This window comes from Phaethon aethereus (assembly GCF_964289735.1).
Source record: "Phaethon aethereus genome assembly, chromosome: 2".
Classification (NCBI taxonomy): domain Eukaryota; kingdom Metazoa; phylum Chordata; class Aves; order Phaethontiformes; family Phaethontidae; genus Phaethon; species Phaethon aethereus.
The window spans coordinates 122,886,059-122,913,124 of record NC_138582.1 but is presented as its reverse complement, the minus strand read 5'-3'; the positions used below and the strand labels follow the sequence as shown (position 1 = coordinate 122,913,124).

Here is a 27,066-nt window from a genome sequence, read left to right as displayed (position 1 = left end):
GTAATTCCAGCACTAGTTCCAGCATTCTTACATGCTACCTGGTCATGGACCAGGCATGGAGAGATGAGATGAAACAGGAGATTAATGTGGTTGTTGGAGTGTGTATTAGGGGATGAAGATATCTGCAATATCTGACTTCAGTTCTGCTCATTGTGGGATAAATTATCTACTTTAAAAAAAACAGTACACATAGTAACATTCAAATTTGTTTTCCTCTTGAAATGTATTAGGACTACCTGTGTGAGACATATTGAAGTCTGGTGATTTTTCAAAGTTTATCAGTATTAAATGTTTTATTTTTTAGTAAACTGTTCTGGAAGCTGACATTTATCAACAAGTATAAGAGCACATCAGTTCACTAAATGCTGTTCTGTTATACTTTTTATAGTTAGAACACTAAGTAAAAACTACCCATATATAATTTAAAACAAAAACTAGAAAAAAGCAGAAAAGTTGTGAAACACTTATTCTTTGTGTATCACAGATTACCTGGCAGCAGTAGAGAAATGGATGGGTGTCCTTTTGCCAAAGATGAGGCCTCACCTCTATCAAAATGGAGGTCCAGTCATCATGGTGCAGGTAACTTCCTGAAAATCAAATGAACCCAAGCAGCCTGAATGCTTGTATTGCTCTTGTGGATGCTCCCGTGGGTGTTGGATGATAGTGTCACAGATGTTCCTTAACGATTCCAGGTAGCTGAAACATTCTGAAGAAATCTTATCCTAAAGAACCAAATGTACTGTTTCCAGAATTCAGAGAGCACTCGTCTGCTCTATCAAAGTTGTTTCCCACAACTATAGAAACCAATAGAGAAAACTTGTGGAGCTTTTAGATCTGAGTTTCATGCCAGTTCTCACATAAAGCCAAAATACCTTACAATTGCCTGAAACCCTCTGACAGGAAAAAGGGGAATAAGGATACCTGCAGATAGAAGCAAAAGCAGCATGAAGTAAGCCTAAAACTTAAGACAAAACAGCCTCTAAATAGCCTTAGATTTTTTTAGTTCTTAGCACCTAACTTAAGCTGTAAATGTTTCAGAACACAATGTTGTGCATTCATGGTAAGTAGCTTCTCTCTTAAAACTCATTCTACTCTCTTAAACTCATTCTAGATGTACAGTGGTGATTGTTCCATATTCTTAGCTTTTGTTATGGTCAAATACTCTTTTTTTTTAACTCCCTGGTTGTCAGAGGATGGGACATGAGACCCTTCTTATAATATGCCCAAAATCATCATTCTTGAACAGTGTATTATGTCTGTTGAGCAAAAGCACTGAGCAAAATTATTCCTTGGCAGAAATAAGATGCTTATAACAGGATTTTCAGAAATAACCCTCAGGTATGTGTGGCATTGGATCTGGAGCTTGAAAGTCCATCCCCTTGTGGGGGTGAGGGGGGGCAAGATGCATACATCTCAGTAGTAGCAGGGCTGTCATGCTCCCCTCAGTCCTTTGAGTGTGTTGCAGGGCTTTGCTATTTATAAGAGTCCCTTGTAGGTGCCTCTGTTCTGGAAGTCCAGTTTACTCCAGTTTTGATCATGTCATAACCTGTTTTATGGTTTTATTGTTCTGCTTGGGAGGTGGGTCATAGCTCTCCACTTTTAACAGAGACTGTGTTTTGATCACTGTTGCTAAGTAGCTAGGGTAGAGTTTTTTGTGGAGGGTGATTTTGTAGGAAAATGACTTACCTCCACATAATGATTGCCCCATTGTAAGGTACAGATGAGGAATGAGTGCCTAGAAGTGTTGTCTTCTCTTACTCCGCAGGTCTGGAGTTAAAAATGACATTTTCAGCATTGCTGTCAAAGGAAGAGGAGGATTGGATTTGGGCTTTCCATTTTTACTATCAGATGCAGGCTGAAATTGGCTACTGCTTTACTGACTTGCTTTTACTGTGCAGGTAGAGAATGAATATGGAAGCTACTTTGCATGCGACTATGACTATCTGCGTTCCCTTCTGAAACTCTTTCGCCAGCACCTTGGGGATGAGGTGGTGCTGTTCACAACTGATGGTGCAAGCCAGTTTCACTTGAGATGTGGAGCTCTTCAGGGTCTTTACGCAACAGTGGACTTTGCCCCAGGTTGGAGACTGCTGTTTGTTACCAAAAGGTTCTGTTGCGTGTGTGTTTGTGGCAGGACAAACTGACTTGACTGCTTGACAAACCTGACTGCTTTGTTCAATTGTGTTTTTGGGGTAATGGGCATTTATGTATATTTGATGTACTCTTAAACATAAAAGAATCACCCACAAGTACCCAGTTAGTTGTAATCACTTCCTCGCATCATGAAGTCATGAAGAAATAATTTACACCGCTCATAGTGCGTATTTCCTAAAAATTAGCAGTAATAGTTGTCATTGATTCCATTGATTTTTTTTAATATATTTTTTTGATGTTGGGGTTTTTTTTAATTGTTGGTTTGGTTTTTTTTAATGTCCTCTCTCTCTCCCAGAATCCAGCCCTCATAGTTAATTTCTTTTTAAGCTAGTGGTTATGGGGGGAAAAAAATTACTGCTGAAGATTATCATTAGAAATGTGCACACTGCCACAATTTGCTGTGATATAGTCCTGAAGAACAGCTAAGCAACCATAGTGTGTTCAGAATGTGCCCTTTTGATAGAAGAGGAGACTTAATGATGTAAATGTTCATAAACTGCACGGACTTGGCCAAACAGGTTTAAGGCACAAAAACAAACTCCAAGATAGATCTTGCCGTATTTTTTTACCTGTGGCCCCTTTTGTACATTATTCTCTCTACAGTCCAAGATATGTGCTTATCAGGAATCTGTTTTCTTACAAGTAGGTTGGAATTGTGAACTCCTTCATGTGAATCATTTATGAGATGGTGGGCTACTCATGGAAGTAGTTATTTCCAATCCTTATGGCTTGAGCCACTGGGAGTGATCAGAAGTGAAACTCCTCTTTAGAGATTGTCTGGCTTCTGTTCTTCCCCATAGCCTTGGTACCACAACCTGAGATCTGTACTTTTCAATGACCAAGTAGCAATTCTGACACTTCTTAGACTTTTTGGTGCCAGGATGTCATTCCTGAGAAAAGCTGGGTTTTCAGAAGATGTATCTCAAAAGCAAAGGCAGGCATGCATGCATACATGTATGTATATATTTTAAATAAGTTCTGCAGCTTAAACACTGGAATCAAAGGTATTAACTCCTGTGGCTTCTGAAGTAACTTTCATGTCTGGATTTTTGTGAGGTGTTGGAAGGCAGAGAAGAGACCTATTTCAGTAAAATGAAGGACTGAAAGTCATGGGTGTAGCAACTCAATTTTGTTTCTATCTGCTCGTAGGTGGCAATGTCACAGCAGCATTCTTAGCTCAAAGGGGCAGTGAACCTACGGGCCCTTTGGTATGTCTTTTCACTTAAATTTCTTGTATCATTCCTAATCGTGCAGTGGTTAATGAGAGAGGAGTTGATAACAGTGTGTTGGACAGTTTCAGGGACATGTTTGCAAAGACATAATTTCCCAGTAAGAAAACCTGAATAGAGACGCTTCTATGTGTTTGTCAAATCCACATTAACTACTGTTCTGTAAATACTATTTTAGTCTTAAAAGGTATTGATTTTGTTTCAGTATTTTTTTTTGCTAAGACAAATGTTTACAAAGCAGCGGAAACAGTAAGTATGGTTAGATGAGTTAGTGGGGTATGTGTGTGGGTGGAAGTTAAAAGCAAAATTAAAAGGGCAGGTTAAAAGCTGCTTCCTGTTTTCAGCTACCCTAGAGGTTTTACACAAGGTATAATGGGATGTGAGATCACTGGAAGCCATTTTGACAAAGGGAGAAGATCCACTGAGGGCACAAGATTATCTCTGTGCTATGAAATTGTTTAGAAGGCAGTTTGAGTATTTGAAAGATTAATTTTTCATTACACCTAGTCTATGTATGCTATTTTGCAGAGAATGTGTTGGTTCCATCATTTATTTGAATGCCAAGCATCTGAAACATGTTCATATTGACAGGTACTAAAGAAATCCATGCTCTTTGGTACTTAAGCATTTATTTTCAAAGTGTCCGTATGAAATTATCGAAACACTGCTTTAATTTCTTTGACCAGTAATCTGCTGAAAAGGACTGACTTAGTGTATACTTCGCTGTATTTATAGTAGTTTAAAAATGGCTCAAATGAGTCAAGGTGCCTTTTTTCCTTCCCTCTTACTATTAGTAACCTTAAATCACATTGCATTCTGTTCTTGTTCCCTCTTCATGTTTTCCCTTCCTCTTTTGCCCTTCCTCCTTTCAGGTTAATTCTGAGTTTTATACTGGATGGTTGGATCACTGGGGGCACCGTCATTCTGTTGTGCCCACACAATCTATAGCTAAAACACTTAATGAAATCCTGGCACGTGGTGCTAACGTTAACCTGTAAGTGTGTGTTCAATAGAGGTTAATTTGGGGGGGTTCTTTTTTTCCCCAATTCAGCAAAACCTGATTTAAGTGGATGTTTTTTTTCCTTTTTAGGTACATGTTTATAGGTGGGACTAACTTTGCCTATTGGAATGGTAAGAAGTTACTTACTAATGATGTAGGGGAGCTGTTTATGAATTAGGTAGTAATGTATTCTGTGAAAGAACAAGCTATACCAGCTTTCACGGGACAAAAGATGACTGCACTAGCTGTTCACTGTCTATTGCCAACATGTTGTACTAAACCCACATGGTATTTATCTTTGCAAAGGCTACTTCTGCTTCACTCAGTCCTGTGAAACAGCTGAAACATAGATAAATTTGTTTCTCTTCAGAATATTTCTGAAGACTGTATAACAGAGGAGCATGAGCTCAGAAGGACATTGTCCTCCAGCAGGAATAGTTTCTCTATGACAAATCCCAAGGCCTACATTGAATCTAAATATGTAGCAGAGTCTGTCTGTGATTGGAAAGAATTCTGAAAGTTGATACCTTTTGGGGAAAAAAGCAACTCTTCCACTGTTTCTATTACTTTTTTTTTTTCCCCCTCCCTTAGGTGCTAATATGCCATATATGCCACAGCCTACTAGTTATGACTATGATGCTCCACTGAGTGAAGCGGGGGATCTGACAGAAAAATACTTTGCCTTGAGGGAAGTCATTGGTATGGTGAGTATCCCCAGGACGTGTTTAGAATGGTTCCTTGAAACATCCCTGGTGTACTGCAAACTCTCTCGCTCTTGTGTTGGTATAAGTTACTTCTGAATTCACTATTTTCTGCAGGTGAGGGCAGTGAAGTAGAATAAGGGGATTAGGCCAACTTAACTGCTGCTTGTTACAAAAGGGGAAAGATCTTGCACCTCTCTGGCTATCCTTTCTGTCCCAGTGGCTCCCTCCTTCCTTTCAGAGGAGGGGATACAGGCGCAGGACTGACACCAAAATGATTCAGCTCTGCTTTTTTGCTGCATTTGTTTTCTTTCAACTGAAGGTCAGTAAGCTGAATCAGCTCACTTGGTTGGATCAGAGCCGGTGCTGGCACAAGGGGAGCAGGGGGAGGCAAGGAAAAGTTTGGCTGGGAGTAGAGATGGGGGAGGAGTGAATAGAGCTTTTCCCTTGCAGCATCAAGCAGACATTCAGTCAGCTTAGACTCATCACTCGATGTCAGCCTGATATGCACTGCAGCTTGGTGCTTGGGCTGTCTGTATCCCAAACTTAATGTTGTGGTTTTGGGCCTGTGTGAGAACGAGCGTTCTTATCCAAATTAACACATCTTGTTTCTGTGGTGCCCCAGACTGTAGCTAGTGCGTGAGACTAGCTTTGCCTTGCTGTAAAAACGCACGGTATCTCTACAAACTGGAGATTGAAGTGAAACATGGAACCTGTATGTGAACTTTCAATAGCCTTCCTTTGGAGGCCATTCAGATGAGGCTTAAAAACAGATTCCATGGGAATCCCAAGGCTCGGGCTTGTACTTGTTGTCCCGTTGCGTGCCGGCAACGTTCCTATTCACTAGAAGAGTTTTTTGATGGGAGTAGATCTATCACAAGTGTGTATCACTTTTTCTAGGGTTGAGCATGCTTTTATCTCCATACCTGCAGAAGGCTTCTGTGAATCATTTTCTTCAATTTCACCATTACCTCTAAGCTTTCTGTTCATGTGGTAATTCTGATAGCCTTTCAAGGGGAACCGCCTGTCTTGACATAGCTTTTTACACCTGAGAAATTCCCGAACTTCCTGTTTTTGAATTGTTTTCTTCAAGGCAAGATCCCTATCTGAAATGTAAGAAGTGTTCTAGTGCAGTGAGAGCACCTTGATAAGATCTGAAGTGTTCAGTATAACCTAAGGGGTGTTGGGTCATGGTACAGCTTTTTTTGGTGTGGTTTGTTTATCTCTTACCGTCCGTATCCATAGGATCTCAGTGAAGTTTTCTTGTCTGTGCTGTGGGACTTAAACCCGTAACAGTCTATCTACTCAGTTGCAGTTTGAGGTGGAGCTGATGTAAGAAAATTAAGTTGCCAGTAACTAATGACTGTCTTCAACATGTTAGCTGTGCTACAAGGCTAACACATTATAATCTTCCTTTACTGTTCCCTTCAGTTAATAAATGTAATAAGAGGGGCTTCAGTCTACAGCTTCTTTCAATTGCTGACAGCATTCTCTAATTTTTACGATTTGGGCTGAAATTTCCTACTTTTGACTACTTCCCTTGGGTGAATATAGTTTTTCTTTAAGCCTGAATATCTTGATTATTTTCAGATACAGAAAGGAAGAAATGAACTTGTTACCGGAAATATAAATCAGGCTTTCATCAGTCCATAGTTGAGATTTGACAGGAGGGCATTGAGAGTTGTACTACTGTGCTAAAAGAAATAGACCACCTAAAAAAAAAAAAACCAAACAAACCCACATGTCTTGGTGCAGAGGTGAGCATGAGTTTTATGGTGGATATACCATGTGTAAGCCCAGCAAATCATGCCTTGTGCTAAAATTTTCAAGCTGAAATCAAAGTAAAATCCTTGAAGAAAAATGGCCTTTCAGCCCCTCACCAAATTGGTTATAAAAAAACCCCTAGGAGATGCCAAAGTGAGCACTCGGAAGTCACCAAATGTGCAGGTTGATAGCCTTCTACAAGGGCAGTCATATGTGCATGTGTATTAAAATGTAGGCTTAGATTGCTTATTCACATGGGTATCTCATCTGCAGAAGTTTTTTCTCTACAACGTGGAGACAGGGCCATGTTCAGTAAATGAAAGAACTGATGGGAAGAGTGGATGTTGCAGGAGATGAGTAATGTCAGGAAAGGGAGAAGGGAATGATGGCAAAGAGAAAAGAAGGTTGTAGGATCAGAAAGCAGGAGGTTAGGGTATGGAGCAGAAAGCCACTGTCTAGACCTGCCACTCCTCAAAGGTGTCCAAGAAAGTGGTGGACACCCTTCACACCTTCTCTCTGATCTCAGGTGGTTCTTCCTAGAGATATAGGGCAAGAAGTAAACAGAAATAGCCTGGCAGTCAGACTGTTTCCTTGTCATGTTCCCCTGTGATTGGGCAGTTGGGACCAGAGGGAAGCTAACAATGGGACCTCAAGGGTTCATGGAGCTGTGGAGGAGGCTGTGGTCTCAAGGCCTGCTTCTCAAAGAAACCATCCCAGGCAGTAATGGATTAGCAGGTGGTGGTGGAGTGTAGTGGCACTGAAAGGAAAGGCACAAGAGGCTAACAATTCCCATATGAAAGTGCTGCTAAGGAAGGGTCATGTGGAGAGGAGATACTGCCCTACAGACTTGGAAATGTTAACTCAAGCTCCCATGGACTGGTGAGACGACTGCAGGAGGGTTGTAGAAGACAGTAATGCAAGCTCTAGCCACAGGAGGGCTCCAAGGGCACTGTGATTCTTTGGCAGCTCGTTTATTTGCTATGTTTTTTATTGTTACCTCGAGTTGAATAGTTATTAAAAATTTTCTATCACATGTGATCAAGTCGGATGTGTTTTTTTTTTTTTTAAAAACTGTCTTAGACTACATCCAGCTTTAATCCTTTATCGCAGTGCGATTATCTACTTTTAGCCAGAGTTCTACTTTTGTAAGTTGTGAAGTGAAAAGCGAAAATTCAGTTAAAGCATGTCTGTATTGAAGTTTCATGTGTTTTTTTTCCCTCCTTCCCTTTCTAGTATAAGCAGTTACCAGAAGGTCTTATCCCTCCAACAACACCCAAATGTGCATATGGGAAGGTTCGCTTGCAGAAGGTAAATTAACATCTGTAATACTCTGTGTATCTTTCTGTAACGCTGTATGTTTGCTTCTTGCAAAAAGTGTTCATGAGGATGTCATGGCAGTCTCTACATATCATACAAAATAAAGAAGAAAACCTTGAAAGTAAACTTTTAAGAAGGAGGGAGCAGACCTTGGGAGGTTCCATCATGCCCATGGTGGAAAATTAGAAAATGTATGTTATCTGGATATAAAAAGATAATTTTTACAATATGCAGTATGTTCCTGAAGTTTTACTCAACTGAAACAAATATATTATTAACACAACAGAAACATAGTTGTCTAAGATATGTCATGTATGAGTAATGTAGCTGGCGGAATGCTAACATGAGATCTATGAGCAAGGAGTGGTTTTCTAGCTGGTGATGCGTCTGAAGTAGAAGCAGCAGGTAGGATATACATGTCTTTTAAATGCTTCTAGGCGTTTAAATTTTGAATATGGAACATTTTCAATAAATTTGAAAGTCGTATTGATAAAGTTTCTTAGAAGATTTGTGAAAATCTGTAGCTGATGACAGAAATTAAATTAGTTTCCTGCCAAGGGAAAAGCATGCAGAACCCAGCATGCAGAACCCAGCCTTGCTGTATCCTGTCTGACAACACTGGTATAACTGGTCAGCCTGTGAGTAGCTGGATTTTGTCTATAGCACCATCATTTCAGGACCAGTGACAATTTTCTGTGAAATACGGTTGCGACCTAGGTTCCTGCAGTGAGTGTAGATAATAGTTTAAGGACGGATGGAAGAGACAACAGGTGTGAACTTGGCTATATTCATTATGCTGGGCACAGACAAGTTGTTTTGAGGTGAGGGATTACTGCAGCTGGTGTACTGGATACTGTAATTCATAATGCTTTGATTTTATACTTTGCACTTCTAATTTGGCAGCCACCTTTCCAATCAGCAGTGTATCTGATCTGTTATGTGCTGCAGCTGAAGCATTGCAAAATTTGGTAGTGATGAGGCTTTGCAGGCATTTTCAATTCATCCCACTCAAGTGGTGGGCAGAAATACTTTTTGTATAAAAGTGATTCACCAGTGAAGTTGAAACAGATCTATATCATTTTCAACAACTGTTGAGTATCTTCAAGATCTTCTAGGGCAGGGGTTGCCAGATGAGGTTACACTGAACTGGCTTATATTTGGTAGTGACTAATTATATACCGTTATCAGTACACCCACCACGTCTGCTGCTGTCATAGGTTGCCAGCCTTTGGGAACCTAGCAATCAGATTTTCAGTCTCCCATCTTCTCATGGTTCCTGGCTCTCAGATAGGCTGTTCAACTTCACTAGAACTTTCTCTTTCATGCCTTCAAGAAATGAATGCTGCCGGGTGCCTGGCCCAGACACCTCTCTTGCAAGGAGGAGTCAGATGACTAAACTTGCTCAAATATTGCAGCTTTGACTTGGCCATCACATTGGGAGCCCTGTTACCGCACCTTTTCACCTTCTATATTTCCTGCTTTTTTGAGAGGAGGTGTTTTACTCTCCACCCGGCAGTTTTAGGAATCCAGATGGCATGTCTAAACTGCCAGTTCCTGTCACTGCCTATACATATACTGCCATCTGCACTGAAAGTCTCTAGAACTATTTTCTGGGAAGAAGGCTGCTTTTTACTCTCTGAACCCACTGTGAACTTCAGCGGCAGTTTATTCCTCTGGTTACCTTGCAACACAGGGTGAGCCTCAAGTCACAGAGGGTTTGTACCATCCCAGCCAAAGACATCCTCCCAACTCCATGATGCATTCTAGCCCCTGCTGGGACCAGGTCCAGTGCGCCTTGTTGTATGGAGAAGCCTGAATGTATTTGGGTGAATATCAGAGAGGGGGTGTTCTAAATGATAGGACTTAGCTTATAATAGTGAACTTCCCAGCTATATTGTTTGCAGTGACAGTGCTAAAACAGGCACTGTGTGAAGCTTCACTGTGCAGCTGAGGTCCAGCAGTCAGTCTGTTATGCAGAGCATTGAATCTACTGCAGCGAACCAAGTCCCTTGACACTTTTGCAGAAAGGAAGAGGGAAAGGAGACTCCAGAGTATTTTCAGGAGTTATATGGTATAGAGGTACATGTAACCAGAGCAGGCTGTTCTCTATTTTTTTTTCCACAAGGTACCCTCTGACAATTCAGTCTTTAAGTACCTGATCAGCTACTCAGGACCTAAACTTGAGGAAAAGGCATCTTTGCTCTTAGCAGTGCTGCCTGTCATATTTGCTGGTTTTTGCATGTTTGCAAATAGGTTGCCCCAGGCTAGTTGGGGAGGGAAAAGAAATTAAAAAAAAAAAAAAAGAAACCAAAACCAAACTCCCCTGCTTTTTCCTGATCAGGCAGTTGTTCATTTTGAGCTTCTGAATTATTTTAAAGAATTCTCCTGGGTGGGAAAAAATTTAATAAAAGATGCTGGGGACACTGACAGAAGAGCAGAAGACAGGACAGGGACAACGAGGCAATGAGGGAAAAATCTTATTGCATAGATGCAAGAGAGTAGTGTTGAAGATGAGGAATGAGAGCAGGCAAAGGCAGAACAGCAATAGATGAGCTCAAGAAATGTGAGCAAGATGACAGGGTTTAGGGGCTTAAGACCCAGGATGTGGGGAGCATCCTTTTCAGAGGGAAGTAAATGAGTCTTAGTGCCTACAATGTGTCTGCGTGGCTGTGCAGGCATGTGAGCAGGTGGTGGTTTCTAGTCGCCACTTGGAGGGCCCTGAGGAGTTCTTGGTCACTCATTTATTGCTGATCATGACATCATATGGTATGGAATATCCCTTTGGTCAGCTGGGGTCATCTGTGTCCCCTCCCAGCTTCTTGTGCACCCCCAGCCTCCTCGCTGGTGGGGCAGTCCAAGAAGCAGAAAAGACCTTGACTCTGTGTAAGCACTGCTTAGCAGTAACTAAAACATCCCTGTGTTAGCAACATTGTTTTCACCAAAACATAGCCCCATAGGTATGAAGAAATTTAACTCTATCCCAACCAAAACCAGTACTATACTGAAGAAATAATTGTGCGTATGTAGATGATTCGTGCTGATTTGTCACATATAGCATTTTGCAGTTATGTACGTTTTAATATATAATTTAATATTTCAGCACTGCTGACTTTCATGTATGCTTTGCAAAATTCAATACTGCTGTTACTGAAGTAGCCTCAGAAGTTTGTATTGCTGTAAATGCTCTTATAGTATACAGTTTTACATGATTTTAAATGCCTAATAGTTTTTATGTTTTTTCCTCAAGCATTTGAAAGTAAATCTGCATTAAGAAATATTTTGAATGTCTGATGTGTAATTACCATTGAAGAGTGACAATATTTCTGGTGAAACACACTTGCATGAAAAATATGAATGGAATTGATTTTTTTGAGCTTGTAAGACACTAGGCATATTGTGTGCATCTTCACTAACATAAAATTGATAGTGGACTTTGAGAGAATATTGTAGATGAGTTGAAAACTCTATAATTGCAAAAGGAAATTGCAGATGGCAACAAAAGGCAATTTAATTGTACACATGTAAGTCCTTACTCAGCAAGATACCACATGTGACTAGCCTAAACCTTGTTCCAAGTCTCACTGAAATCAGTCCAGCTACTTATATGTGACACTGAATTACAGCCTTATACTAAATAGGGTAAATTAATCTTGGATAACTCTTGACGGAACGAAATTGTTTCCCTACTTAGCTCAGAGTGATTCACTGGAGATCAGTGCCATTTTTCCTAGCTTGATTGTAAGTATAATTCAGTAAAGTTTAGGTAATATAATTGTTTCATATTAATTATCCAGAGCAGTTGTGTTTGTTTATAGAACTTTTGTGAGAAACTCCTGGGTTAGTTCTCATTAAATAATAAAGGGTCACTTTTATGAATGCATAGCAAATTTAGAACATCTGGATTTTTAAAACATTGCTCCACAGGTAGCATGTTTCTTTCAAGATTCATCAGTTTTCTGTATTGTATTATTAATGTGTCTGTAAGGATGATGTAAAGGCTTAAGATTTCTTTGCTTTCTGGACAGATGCACCTAGGTGGCTGGATATGCAAGCTGTTATGTTTGGATTAAAATTTATTTACCTTCATATATCTGCTTTTTCTATGCTGCAGGTGGGCACTGTGGTGGAGGTTCTTGACAGGCTGTCAGCTGCTGGGCCAGTGAAAAGCACTTACCCGTTAACCTTTGTTGAGTTAAAGCAGGTGAGGATTCCTTCAGTAGGCCCTTCACAGTAATTTTGTAAAGTTTATTTGAACAACCCTCTGTGGTATTACTCTTCTTATGTCCAGTGTCTTACAACTTAGCACAGAAGTAATAGTATTATAGAGATGTCCAGGATTTTTGCCTTGGAGACATTTCCATATTCGATAGTGCTCCTGTTTTGCACCCAAGGTTTTCCTCTTTCCATGAATGTAGTATCTATGCTGTCCAAGCTTTCATCTTTATCTCTCTCCTCTTTGAAGTAGTGATTTTCAAGTTCGTAAGAGACTTTTTTAATCCATCTTTTTCTTCACTGCTAATTTTCCTTATCCCCACCTGTTAGTAGAGTGAGCACAGTGGCTGAGACACTGCTTCCTCATACAAGTCAGGAGGCCTAGAGGTTGGGGAATGCAATCTATTTTACACTTCTGTGGGCCTCCTACTTATTTGTAGTCCTTTTCTTTTACTACATGTATGGTGAGGCAAGAGAATGCAATGAGAGAAACCTTTAGGAGCAACCTCTTGGAGCTGTTGCAGCCCACTTCCAAGGTCATTCATCCCACTGGCTGAGATAGGAAAAATACCTCTCTGCATTTTCCTGTGGCTTGTGCTGACTCCCACTCTTCTCTGTTTGGAGGAGATTTTGGTGACTTCCCATATCTTCCCTCACAGTCAGATCTTTCCCTTGCTGCTGAGGGACTCTGTCTTTCCATTGAGGTTACAAGGCTCCTTGATCGCTTCTGTGCCAAATTTGGCAGAGACTGGAGCATGGGTGCTAATTGCCTGCGGCTAAAATAAACTACTCGAGAGACTGTGATGCTGGTCAGAGTTAGGGAGGGAGAAGAGGGGGGAGCAGTTCAACAGATGCCTGGGATATGGCATTAGTCAAGTGGGCGCTCAAAGCTCAGATTTTTCCTTTCCAAGCCGCTAATACAGAGGTATGAGAGAAGCTGCAGGTAGTTGTGGCTGGATGTAATTTCTAGTGGGCTTTTCTCGCTTGTCTTCTGGCCTTCCCCGCCCTTAATACTCGGCTTAGGAAAACTCCTGAGAGAAGAGGGCAGCCAGCAGACCTTCCTAGCATACTTGAATTACTTTTTTTTCTTTCTCTCCCTTGCCTCTCCTCCTTTTCTGAGCACCTTGTTGCAAATGTAATGCAAATATAATAATTATAACAGAATGGAAATGGTTTACTCTCACTTCTTCCTGTCAGGGTTATGTTCTAATCCAAGTCTAGAAGATAAATGGTTTTGTGGCTACTGAGTGAAAGAGACGATGCATTTTTTGATTTTTTTATTGATTTGTGTTTCACTTTGTGGTGAGAATAAATCTAATGACTGTGACTTTTTTTTTTCCTTTTCTGATGGGGAATTTAGTGAAAAATATTCCAAAATGTTCCTGGTATATATCAGGTATTTTTTAAAATGGATCGTATCAACTCGATGAATATATCAATTTATGGACACTGGGTGACAAGTGAACTTTCAAGTTTGTTCTATAAACTCAGTTATGAAGGGATTTTCCAGTTATCTTGTCATTGATTTTAATGAAGAAATAATACTGTAGGTCATTAACTGCTGTGTTTTTATTGAGGAAATACCTTCATAGCCAAGACCCTTATCTTTTAAAGTTATGTAAGTGTTCTGATGAAACATTTAAAAATGGAAACTCTGTGGAATATACACCCATTACTTAAAGGTCAAAGTGACCTCTAATCTGAAGCTGGTATCTGTGATAGATGCTATCTGAAGTGAATGAAAGTTAACGTTTCAATCTGAGCGTGTAGGCAGGAATGTGGGATATTTCTAATTCATGACCTGAATTGAAGCTACGGAATGACTTGGTTCATTAATCTGTTTGGGGGTTTTTCCATTCTTTTCTTTTCTCAGTATTTTGGGTTTGTACTGTACAGAACTGCGCTTCCAAAAAACTGTACGGAGCCAACACAACTGTCTTCACCTTTAAACGGAGTCCATGATCGCGCCTATGTCTCTGTTGATGGGGTAAACATTATTTGCTGGTATTCATTTCTGCCATGAGTGGCCTTCATGACAGTCATGGATACAGGCAGGCTTTTTTTTTCTCCTTTCTCCAGCTTACCAAAACAACTTTATTAGATAATCTTAGATGAAGGAAGTAAGGAAGTATACAGTTGATTCATACTAAATGTTCATGTTCATATTTCAGAAAATATGACTGACTTATTTCTAAGGAAAATGTAATTGTTTCTATTTGAATGTTGATACAGATTCATGACCTAAAGGTGGGGGGGAACCTAGAAGAAGGGTTTACTTGCAGGTATATGAAACACATTAATGTTATATATGCTTGGTGGCTTTCTACAGTGTTTCCATAGATTTCTCTTTTTTTTTAATTTTTTTTTATTCTTCCCTATTTTTTTTTCTTTTGAGGGTGGGGGGAAGTGGAAGCCTGAGCCTATGTCTTACATCATGAAACTGGCTTCTGACCACAAGGGTTTGTTTGTTTTTTTTAAAATAGTTTATTGTACAGGATGTGAACTTTATCTTTCTTCCCTTAAGCAGGGGTTTTTCTTGCTTAACGAAAATTAATAACAATTCACAGATTTTGATAGCCTATATTTTAATTAAACTTTGACCTGTGCTGAGTCTCATCACCTTTGTGCCCAGGTCAAGCTCTTCTTTCCTTATGTTGTGGGAATGGGAATAAATAATACTAAATATTGATGCAAGCTTAATTGGAAGATGAAGCCCCTTTTAATCACTGATATTGCCAAAATTGTTTCAGTCACTAGACTAAATTTGAGAGCTTGCTTTTTGTGAATCAGGTGCATCAAAACCCACTAGGATTCTAACAGCTGACTGAGTCAGTTGAAATAAGCTAGGGAGAGAGATGGTGTCAGTTAGATGCTGCCTAGTAGCACATCCAGCTCATGTACTGCAATTGACATAGCAGCTTTTTGTGTGTATGCTTGCATGCAAGAGGAGGAAAGGAAGTTTTTTTAAAACTTTGTTTCTTTTGTCCTCTTTCCTTTCTTCATGTAAGTTGAAGAGACAAATAACAGGGGTTTGTTGGTTTTCAGTGGTTATTGTTTTCTTCCTCTTGGTGTAATTCATACAGGTTCCTCAAGGTGTCCTTGAAAGGGACAAATCGCTTACAATAAATATAACTGGGAAGGCTGGAGCAAATCTGGACATCTTGGTAGAGAATATGGGCCGAGTCAACTTCGGTAGATACAATAATGACTTTAAAGTAAGTAAAATCAATTGAATTACTGAATTGTGGTGGCTCTTCCTCTTTTCCACAGGTTAAAAAGAAAGTAGTGGGTTAGAAAGAGCAAAAAGATCAGGATTACACAGCTGTAACTTTAGCAAGTATTTTTATTTTGAGGTAGTTTTCATTTGAGTTTTTCCAGTCACTGAAATCAAGGTGGAATTAAAAACTGACAGACATCTTTCAAATTTTTTTTTGTTGGCTCACTTATGTTGTCAGCCAAAGTGTCACCCACAAGACTTTCAGGTTATGTTGAGCCTGTAGCTAACATTTTAAAATGTGCAAAATTGTTTGGATAAACTCCAAGAATGAGATGGAAATCAGTCTAGATCTTGGTTGTACTTTGAGGCTTGTGAATCCTGGGGTTGTATTTGTGTGTGTATGTATGTGTGCGTATTTATATGCTTTTTTATATACTTTTTTGTATCTCTCTCCATGTCCCACTTTATTTGTCAGCAGCGTACCCTTGCAGTATTTTCAGTGTGGCTAGGAAAGGCTGTCTCACAAGCACTTTACCATGCAAAATCGCCAGTTCAGATTTGGACTGATCAGGTGTTAGAGATAATTATCAGAAAGCTTCCGAATGCTTCTGGGTCTGCGCTACACTTTGGAACTGTCACCTCCCCACGTGAGTGGCTGTGGTGGGTTGACCTTGGCTGGCCACCAGTTACCCACCAAGCTACTCTATCACTCCCCTCCTGTTGAAGGACAGGGGAGAGAAAATATGATGAAGGGTTCGTGAGTCAAGATAAGGACCGGGAGATCACGTAGCAATTACTGTCATGGGCAAACGAGACTCAACTTGGGGAGATCAATTTGTTGCCAGTTAAACAGAGTAGCATAATGAGAAATAAGAATAAATCTTAAAAATACCTTCCCCCCACCCCTCCCTTCTCTCAGGCTTAACCTCACTCCTGATTCTTCTACCTCCTCCCCCCAAGCAGCACAGTGGGACGGGGAATAGGGGATGTGGTCAGTTGATAACGCTTCATCTCAGCCACTCCTTCCTCCTTGCACTCTTCCCCTGCTCCAGTGTGGGGTCCCACCCATGGGTTGCAGTCCTTCATGAACTTCTGCAATGTCGGTCCTTTCTATGGGCTGCAGTTCTTCAAGAACTGCTCCAGCATGGGTCCTTTCCACAGGGTGCAGTCCTTCAGGAATGGACTGCTCCAGCATGGGTCCCCCACGGGATCACAAGTCCTGCCAGCAAACCTGCTGCAGTGTGGGCTCCTCACTGCAAGTCCTGCCAGGAGCCTGCTCCAGCACAGGCTCTCCACAGGCTCCAGCTTTGTTCAGGGCACATCCACCTGCTCTGGTGTGGGGTCCTCCGCAAACTGCAGGGTGGATATCTGCTCCACTGTGGTCTGCCATGGGCTGTGAGGGGACAACCTGTGTCACTATGGGTTGCAGGGGAATCTCTGCTCCAATGCCTGGAGCACCTCCTCTCCCTCCTTCTTCACTGACCTTGGTGTCTACAGAACTGTTTTTCTCCCATTTTTCTCACTCCTCTCACAGCTGCCACACAGGTTCTATATTGGGGCTTTTTTTACCCTTTCTTAAACACATCATCACAGAGGCACTACCAGCATCACTGATGGGCTCAGCTTTGGCCAGCAGTGTGTCCATTTTGGAGCTGGCTGGAACTGACTTTGTCCAACATGGGGGCAGCTTCTGGCATCTTCTGACAGAAGCCACCCCTGCAGCCTCCCTGCTACCAAAACCTTACCATCTAAACCCAATGTAGTGGAGGTGCCACTAATGTAACACTAGGAAAGGCAGGGGCAGAAAGGAAACGTTTCTAGTTTTAGACTTAATGGAATCCCCCAGTGCTGCGTGATATTTGCTAAAGAGAGGAGTATTGTAGAGGCCAGTCTTTTGTTGTGTTTTTGCTGTGTTCAGTGCCACAGCACGCTATTTTTTTGGCTTTTTTGATATTACTAGGCCACAAGTAGTAATGAGTAATTACAAAGCTTTACAATTAAGAAGAGCTTTGCAGCCCCCAAACCGCTAGATTTGACTTGGCCTAAATTGATTTGGTGGTGTTCTTTCAGAAAGTTTGTCAAATGTTTAATGACTCTCCAGGTTTATAGCCGACTGGTGATTGTGGTGCCTTTTGGTGCTAGGGTGATGCCAGGCAAATTAGAAGCTTCTGTTTCCTCTCAATCTAAATTCTTTCTGTGGTAGGTGTCTCGGAGCAGAATTAAGACTTGTCCAAAGTGTTTCTTGGTTAGTTTGGATGCAAGAGCAGGAGAAAGATAAACAGCACAGGAAAGATGTGTGCCTGAACCATACCATTTAGTTATCAAGCAGAGGCACATATGCTGTGAGGAAGTAGGATTTTTAAGGTTATAAGTAGGGAAAAAAAGTAAACCCAAGTGTGGATGTGTTGTGGTTTAACCCCAGCTGGCAACTAAGCACCACACAGCCGCTTTCTCACTCTCCCCCGGTGGGATGGGGGAGAGAATCAGAAGAGCAGAAGTGAGAAAACTCATGGGTTGAGATAAATGCAGTTTAATAGCTAAAACAAAACCTGCACTTGCAAGCAAAGCAAGGAATTCATTCACCACTCCCCATGGGCAGGCAGGTGTTCAGTCATCTCCAGGAAAGCAGGGCTCTATCACACCTAACATTTACTTGGGAAGACAAAATGCCGTAACTCCAAACATGTACCCCTTCCTTCTTCCCCCAGCTTATATTGCTGAGCATGACATCATATGTCGTGGGATATCCCTTTGATCAGCCATGGTCAGCTGTCCCAGCTGTGTCCCCTCCCAGCTTCTTGTGCACCCCTAGCCTACTCGCTGGGCAGCCAGCATGAGAAGCTGAGCAGTCCTTGACTGCTTAGCAACAACTGAAAACGTCAGTATGTTACCAACATTAGTTTCATCCCAAATCCAAAACATAGCCTTATACTAGCTTTCTGTGAAGAAAATTAATTCTATCCCAGCTGAAACCAGGACAGGATGCATCTTGACCAGCCTAGTTGATGAAACCACAAACTCTGGTCAAGTTTGGGCCTGTTAGAGAATCTAGTTCAGTCATAAAACATAGACTGGGAAGAGACCTGCAAGATCACCAGGAGGCAGAAACTCCTGTTCTCAAACTTTTGTTTTGCTGCTGTGAGTAGGATGGGCCTGTTTGCATTGTTGAAGAAGGATATATTGGTTATGATTAAGCAGCATAGAAGAACTGAAGCTGAGACTTGGTTTAAATGAGTCTAATTGACCAGTTGTCTTATTCAAGTGTCTAGTGGTGAGGATTTCTAGGTGTATCTCCAATTATGCTAAGACTCTAGTCAAGGCAAAACAATTTAACTGTCAGCATTTGCTAAGCTGGTAGCCTACAGGCTTTTGCCATATCGAAAAGCAATTTCCCCTGCCTTACATTTTGGAAAGCATGCAGTTCTTTAAATTCTAATCAGAACAAACTATATTTGTGTGGGAACATTTAGGATGTATGAAAGCCTCTGAATTAAAAGCATCGGCAACTGAGGCTTTTCTGTGGTTGTGGCATATAAATTCAGTGGGTAGCAGTAGTACCAACTCTGTTCATACTGTCATTTCAAGGTACCTTGCCTGTATCTGAGTGTCAAAAGATGGATGGGGAGGTGCTCAGTTGTTGCTGTGGTTGAGCTGAAATTCACACTTATACCCAGGTTTCAACCTTTTAAAAGTTTGAGTGAAAGCAAGTTTAGTAGACATGTACATTGTAAGAATAATCCTCCGAAAGCAGAATCCTGTGTAGAAGAGGCAGCCTTTCTCGGGTAGCTTTGGAATACGTGCGTTGCTTCTTCCCATAGAATCCTTCCCTCACACTGTTCTTTGTGTTGATTTTGAAAACTGGGGATAATTATACCTTGGGTTTTAGATATTTTGTGCTTCCAAAAATAACTTTAGGGGAAGAGGTGAACTTTGTGAAGCCTCACGTTTCTAAGCAAATAGGATAGCTTTTCTGGGTTTTGTTCAGCTGGTTTTTTTAGTCACTTTTTTTAAGCTTGAAATGGAAATAGGCTTCTAGCTTTTGGGAACAAATCTTAGAAGGATTTTGGTTTTAAAACACCCTGCTGATCTAAATCTTGCTGCTGAAGAACACGAAGGAAGAGTGTGGTTTCTGTCTTTTCTATATTTTTTCACATGCTTACTGCCACCTATATCTTTGTTTTACTTGGAAAATTTATATCCGTGTCTGGACTGTTGAATATGAATTCTTATGCAGACCAAAGTAAGAATGCTTAGTAGGCACTTCACCTCATTTGAAAAATCACACTGTTTGCAGTGCCTGAAGATGGTCTTAGGGAGGCAGGTTAGAAAGTTTGGGCTAAAGTTATCACAGAATCACTAAGGTTGGAAAGGACCTTCAAGATCATCAAGTCCAACCATTAATCCAGCGCCACCATGTCCCCTAAACCATGTCCTGAAGTGCCACATCCACACATTGCATTACTTCAGTTGATTCCTAGACAGACTAAAGTCTAGGGTGTATAGAAAAGTTTTGCCACTTAACTCTGTGCAGACATTTTATTTTGATATAAGAAAAATAAGTTCCTGTTCTGTAAAGTGGGCATCTAGGTAAAGGAAGAGAAAACCAACTAGTGCTTGTACTGATGGTGAGGCTTGTAAAGTCAGTGCAATGCTTATTAGACATCAGAACAGACACACAACATAGTATCAGCCCTCTTAAGGCCATAGAAAATGTGGTTTTGCTTGTTCCTGTTTGACATGTGGTGTTTGCAACACCAAGTTAAATTGCACTGAAAAACAGCTTCTATGCAGTGTCTATTCAAGCAGTTATATGGCTGAATGCTTTTGCATTCATTGTGCGAGTACCTTGGTGTGCTGCACACATGGTTCCATAGAAATAAAACAGGACTCCGTGGGCCTGAAGATGACTGTAAGCTTGAAATATTTCACTGAATCAGGGTCATAAAGCACGTGCCTTGATTTTGTGATACTGTCTGTTAGCTGTAGAAGGTTTGTAGGAAGTAAATGCTGCTTTCTGTGCTATTATGCAGGTTAGTGACTCAGTGTTACCAAATTTCTTGATGGTGTCTCTGACTTACGCTATTTAATGCTTTTTCCACTTTATATTAAGCCCCGGGTTTTGGAATTGTGTTAATGTTAAAGCAAAACAGAAATTTTCACAGTTATGGGGAAAAAAAGTTTGAAAAAAACCCCTTGGGCATCAGTGAAAGCTCAAAACCTGGAAGAGGAACAGATCTTTCACAGAGAATAAATGAAACCCTTTATTCTTAAGCAAAGTTTATAACTTGGTGAAGACCAGATGCTTGTTTTTTTCATACACAGATTGGCAGCTGTTGCATGTACTTCGATTCAGTTTTTATTCCTGATGGATTCATAGTTGCAGCCAAATAACTTCGATAACATGAAGCTAATGTTTTGTTTTTCTATTTTTCCCTGCCCCAGGGTCTAGTTTCAAATTTAACTCTCGATCAAGATATACTTGTTGAATGGGAAATCTATCCTCTAAACATAGATGGAGCAGTGAACCATGACATTCATGGCCACCTTGATCGACCAAAGAGATCTGTTGGCAATCCACTGAGTTACGAAGCACCTACTTTTTACACTGGTAGACTTTCAATTCCTGGAGGGATTCCCGACTTGCCTCAAGACACCTATGTCAAGTTTCCTAGCTGGACAAAGGTACAACTTTTTGCTGTAAAAACTTGAAATCCACTCAAAAAACTACTGAAACTTCTATGGTAATCAAAGTCCGCCTCTCTTGGTTGGGTAGAAATTGGTTGTAGTGGTGGGATGTCTCAAATATCTTTAAACAACTAGGAACTGGATTCCTTGCTTTAAATCTGGAGATAAACTATTAAGAAATGGGAAGCATATTCAAAAGATACATGGTATTGATCTAGAAAGTGGAGCATCACAAAAAAGAACAAACCTAGTTTTTCAACAGTGAGAAAGATGAACTGTCAAGCTATTTAGAAATGCTGCATTTAGTTGTAGGGTTTTTGTCTCGAGATGTGGAGCAGAAACAACTTTTTGGAGGGAGGGAGGGAGTAAATACATACTTTGAGATTAAACAATTTTTTATTTTGGAGAAAGTGAGATGCTACAGGACACTTTCCTGGTTATAATAATTGATTAAAAGTAACTAAGGATTAAAAGTAACTGTAGTTGCGCTGCTGTGTGAGGAGCTATGGATCATGTTGCAAAGCATAGAGAGTGTTGGACAGACACAACTGCTGGTGTTGTGCCCATAGGTACAGATCCAATGCATGGAAGATGCTCCTGCTTGTCTTCTGGAGGAGGTTACCTGTAACTGGACTGAATGGATCAGAGAGCACTGCAATGAGAAGTTTGTGGGCAGATCTCTGTTAATGGGAACTTCTCATAGGGCTGGAGTGTAGCTAGAGCAGCAAAGAGTGTGTTTTCACAGTGCCATGTTTGAAACAGCCAGCATGCAGGATGGGTAAGGACCAGCTCAGCTAACTGGTGGGAAGCACAGAGAGCAGAATGTGTGCACTGAAGTGCCACGCCTCTTGGAGGCCTAAGCATTTAAGTCCAGGCTTCAGGGAAGTGCCTGTGATAGTGTTAGGTAGCAAAATTATTCCTTTCTGAAACAACTAATTTACTGCTATTAAAACAGAGTAGGAGAAGGAGTTGCTGGTGGTCTGTCTACAATATTGTAGCGGTTAAAGTACTTCCCAACATGCAGAAGACTGTGATTCATTGCAAGCACTTATTGTTGCTGGCACTGAGCTTGGATGAGGAAGTCTTAGTCCCTGTTCCTGCATATATGCGTGTCTTACACAATCACTGAATAAAGTCCAAAAATAGCTCTTTGTGCAGGATCTGGAATCTGAGACTTTTGCAGTAAATTCTGTGACCCCATGAATCATAAATCTGCTTAGGAAGCGAGATGACCATACCTGCCTGTTGGCAAACTCATCTTTGAAATGGCAAATGAGTCCAAGAATTCTTACATATTGGTGGAAATCTTTTCCTCTGATCTATAGAAACTTGTTCTATATAGTTTGTATACCCTCTAAAGCAGTCAAGGTGAAGAGATCTGAGACAAACTGTAAGTAAGGCTATTGAGTTCATCCTTCAAGCTTTGTATGGATTGGACCAAAGTTTTAAATAAGATACCCAGGAGTAATAAGATTGAGGTGATACTGGGTGTGTGGAAACCGAAGCCTCCAGATAATTTTACCAATGAGCAAATGCCTTTAAGGCAGAGGGCAGGGTGTAAATTCAACTCTGGTCCCATTTTATCTGGGCTCTAATTCCTTGAGTGGCACTGTATAAATTGCTGATGCCAGGGAGTGGAGATGGGCTCTTAATAGGGGTTAAAAACCCACCCATTTGAGTAGTTGGAAAACCATGGAAACAACACTTACCAAGAAAACAGAGTTCTAATGATGGTCCTGTATTTGCATAGTAAGACAAGGAATATGGCATACTAGACAGCCTGGAAGGAAGGGTGCAATATTAACAGTCATGACCTATGTTCTAGTCTGCTTGCCTTCAGTGGTTTTAAATCCTTCAGTATTAATAAAACTTCCTCCACCTTCACTTGAGGAAGCACAATGCCTTTAAGTGTATATACCCCTGAATGTATGGCTAGATTTATCAGACTTTTTTTTTCTTCAGCAGAAAAGATGATTTGGAATCAGAACTGTTCTTGATTTCTGTGGAATTGTGGGTTACCCTGCTAAAGGAAATCTTGTTACTGAAGATAGAGATCCCCTTCCTTTATTTTGTCTAGGGCATATTTATTGGTAGTGTGTATAGTGTCATGATTTGCTGGTGTAGGGCATTCCCATTCCTGAGTGTGCAGTCTTCAGAAACTGCAATGTTAGTACAGACAGTTTGGAATTGAGAAATTAAGTTCATAGCTTTACTGGAAAAATGAGTTACAAGCAGTGACTGATTAAGATCAGAAACAGAGACCTGTCTGATCATACTTCCTGCATTAGAACTCTATCTAGTTGCTTCCTACAGTAAACTCCCAACTTCCCACAGAGTTACAGTCACTCTCTGTAGCAGTTAGGCTACTGTCTAGTGGGTACACTCACTAATTCATCTTGTGTGTGGGGAGGTTGCATTAATGCCCTGTTTTCTTCTAAAACTACTACAGAAGCAAAGTAGTGAGCTTGAATAAATAGCTCTTCTCTTGCCTTTTAATACAGCAAAAACAAGCCACAAAGCAAGATAAACTTGATTTTAACTTAAAAAAAAAAAAAGTTTGAGGTCAAAGTTAACACCTTGGCAGAACTGTGCAAGATAGGATCTTATACCACAGAAGCAGATACAGAGCTAAAATAACTCACCTGCATTTGCAAATGTACCAACTCATTATAAAATTTCTCTTGCAAGTTTCATAGAATTTGTTTTCATAAATACTTGAAAAAGAAAACACAAGAAAAATACCTTTCTAACAACTTGAACAGCAATACTCACTATATTACAATTGTGCTTCTGTAAATCCTTTAAAAGTATTGTTCTGATTTCAGCTGTCCCAGATAATTTTAGAAATCACCAAGTACAGTAAAAGTCCTTACTTTCCACTGATTCAGACTATTTATTATTCTTATCAGTGTACATCAATGCCATAAGTTAGTTTGTTTTTCCTCCATATTCTGATTTCCAAAGGCCAAAGCAAGAGGGAAACTACAGACGCAGTTATCTGTTTCCATCCCTTTTCTTGTCCACTGCACTCATCTGACATATGATGAAAGGACACTTAGGAGGAGTAAAAGCAAACTATTTCACAGAATCACAGAATCACTAGGTTGGAAAGGACCTTTAAGATCATCAAGTCCAACCATTAATCCAGAACCACCATGTCCCCTAAACCATGTCCTGAAGCGCCACATCCACACGTTTTTTGAACACTTCCAGGGATGGCGACTCCACCACCTCCCTGGGCAGCCTGTTCCAATGCCTGACCACCCTCTCAGTGAAGAAATTTTTCCTAATATCCAATCTAAACCTCCCCTGGCGCAACTTGAGGCCATTTCCTCTTGTCCTATCACTAGTTACTTGGGAGAAGAGACCAACACCCTCATCGCCACAACCCCCTTTCAGGTAGTTGTAGAGAGCGATAAGGTCTCCCCTCAGCCTCCTCTTCTCCAGACTAAACAACCCCAGTTCCCTCAGCCGCTCCTCATAAGACATGTGCTCCAGACCCCTCACCAGCTTCGTTGCCCTTCTCTGGACACGCTCCAGCACCTCAACATCCTTCTTGTAGTGAGGGGCCCAAAACTGAACACAGTATTCAAGGTGCGGCCTCACCAGTGCCGAGTACAGGGGCACAATCACTTCCCTGCTCCTGCTGGCCACACTATTCCTGATACAGGCCAGGACGCTGTTGGCCTTCTTGGCCACCTGGGCACACTGCCGGCTCATATTCAGCCGGCTGTCAACCAGCACCCCCAGGTCCCTTTCCGCCGGGCTGCTCTCCAGCCACTCCTCCCCAAGCCTGTAGCATTGCATGGGGTTGTTGTGGCCAAAGTGCAGGACCCTGCACTTGGCCTTATTAAACCTCATACAGTTGGCCTCTGCCCATCGATCCAGCCTGTCCAGATCCCTCTGCAGAGCCCTCCTACCCTCCAGCAGATCAACACTCCCACTCAGCTTGGTGTCATCTGCAAACTTACTGAGGGAGCACTCGATTCCCTCATCCAGATCATCTATAAAGATATTGAACAAGACTGGTCCCAGAACCGAGCCCTGGGGAACACCACTCGTGACCGGCCGCCAGCCGGATTTAACGCCATTCACCACAACTCTCTGGGCTCGGCCATCCAGCCAGTTCCTCACCCAGCGAAGAGTAAACCCGTCTAAGCCTCGAGCCGCCAGTTTCTCCAGGAGAATGCTGTGGGAGACGCTGTCAAAGGCTTTACTGAAGTCCAGGTAGACAACGTCCACAGCCTTTCCCTCATCCACTAGGCGGGTCACCTGGTCATAGAAGGAGATCAGGTTGGTCAAGCAGGACCTGCCTTTCATGAACCCATGCTGGCTGGGCCTGATCCTTTGGCTGTTCTGCAGATGCCCTGTGAGCACTCTCAAAACCAACCGCTCCATAATCTTCCCTGGAACAGAGGTCAGGCTGACAGGCCTGTAGTTCCCAGGATCCTCCTTCTGGCCTTTCTTGTAGACGGGTGTCACATTGGCAAGCCTCCAGTCTTCTGGGACCTCCCCTGTTAACCAGGACTGCTGATAAACGATGGAGAGTGGCTTGGCAAGCTCCTCCGCCAGCTCTCTCAGTACTCTCGGGTGGATCCCATCAGGCCCCATAGACTTGTGGATGTCCAGGTGGCTTAGCATGTCCTTGACTGCTTCCTCCTGGATTATGAGGAGTACATTGTGCTCTCCATCCCCGTCTTCCAGCTCAGGGGGCTGAATATCCTGTGGATACCTGGAGTGGCTATTAAAGACTGAGGCGAAGAAGGCATTAAGTACCTCAGCCTTGTCCTCGTCCTTGGAGACAATGTTCCCCGCCATATCCAGTAGGGGATGGAGATTCTCCTTGCCTCTCTTCTTGTTGTTAATATATTTGTAAAAACATTTTTTATTATCCTTTACGACTGTGGCCAGACTGAGCTCTAGCTGGGCTTTTGCCTTTCTAATTTTGTCCCTGCTTGACCTAACGAGATCTTTGTACTCTTCATGAGTTGCCTGTCCCTTCTTCCAGAGGTGATAAACTCTCCTCTTTTCCCTGAGTCCCAGCAAAATCTGCCTGTTCAGCCAGGCCGGTCGCCTTCCCCGCCAGCTCTTCTTACAGCACATGGGGACTGCCTGCTCCTGCGCCTTTAAGATTTCCTTCTTGAAGACTGTCCAGCCTTCCTGGACCCCTTTGTCCTTCAGGACTGTCTCCCAAGGGACTCTCTCAACCAGTGACCTGAACAGGCCAAAGTCTGCCCTCCGGAAGTCCATGATAGCAGTTTTGCTGAGTCGTCTCCTTACTTCACTCACAATTGAGAATTCTATCATGTCGTGGTCGCTAAGCCCAAGACGGCCTCCGACCACCACATCTCTCACCAGTCCTTCTCTGTTTGTAAACAGCAGGTCCAGCAAGGCACCTCCCCTGGTGGGCTCACTCACCAGCTGTGTCAGGAAGTTATCCTCCACACACTCCAGGAACCTCCTAGACTGTTTCCTCTCTGCCGTGTTATACTTCCAGCAGATGTCCGGTAGGTTGAAGTCCCCCACAAGAACAAGGGCCAGCGAATGCGAGACCTCCGCCAGTCGCTTATAGAATGTCTCATCCGTCTCTTCATCCTGGTTGGGTGGCCTGTAACAGACTCCCAGCAGGATGTCTGCCTCATTGGCCTTCCCCCTCATCCTTACCCACAAGCACTCAAATCATATGTATATCCTCCCTTCTGTCTTGCTTAATGAACCAAGATTCAGGTCAACTGAGTAGGAGTCTATTTACAGTTTTACTAAACATTCTGCAACTCACCAATTTAT

The 27,066-nt window shown here is 41.8% G+C and overlaps 1 protein-coding gene across 1 annotated transcript in view; it reads left to right on the top strand.

The window, feature by feature from the left end:
* The window catches only part of GLB1 (galactosidase beta 1), a gene marked incomplete at both ends in the record, with an annotated part of 46,674 nt that overhangs the window by 18,484 nt on the left and 1,124 nt on the right, over positions 1-27,066 (top strand). Inside the window, 11 exons of the mRNA XM_081996358.1 lie at positions 485-579; positions 1,899-2,079; positions 3,304-3,362; positions 4,256-4,377; positions 4,474-4,514; positions 4,975-5,087; positions 8,082-8,156; positions 12,277-12,366; positions 14,251-14,364; positions 15,461-15,592; positions 21,037-21,276. Of these exons, the coding sequence (XP_081852484.1) occupies positions 485-579; positions 1,899-2,079; positions 3,304-3,362; positions 4,256-4,377; positions 4,474-4,514; positions 4,975-5,087; positions 8,082-8,156; positions 12,277-12,366; positions 14,251-14,364; positions 15,461-15,592; positions 21,037-21,276 (1,262 nt within the window). The remainder of the gene's footprint in view (positions 1-484; positions 580-1,898; positions 2,080-3,303; positions 3,363-4,255; positions 4,378-4,473; positions 4,515-4,974; positions 5,088-8,081; positions 8,157-12,276; positions 12,367-14,250; positions 14,365-15,460; positions 15,593-21,036; positions 21,277-27,066) is intronic.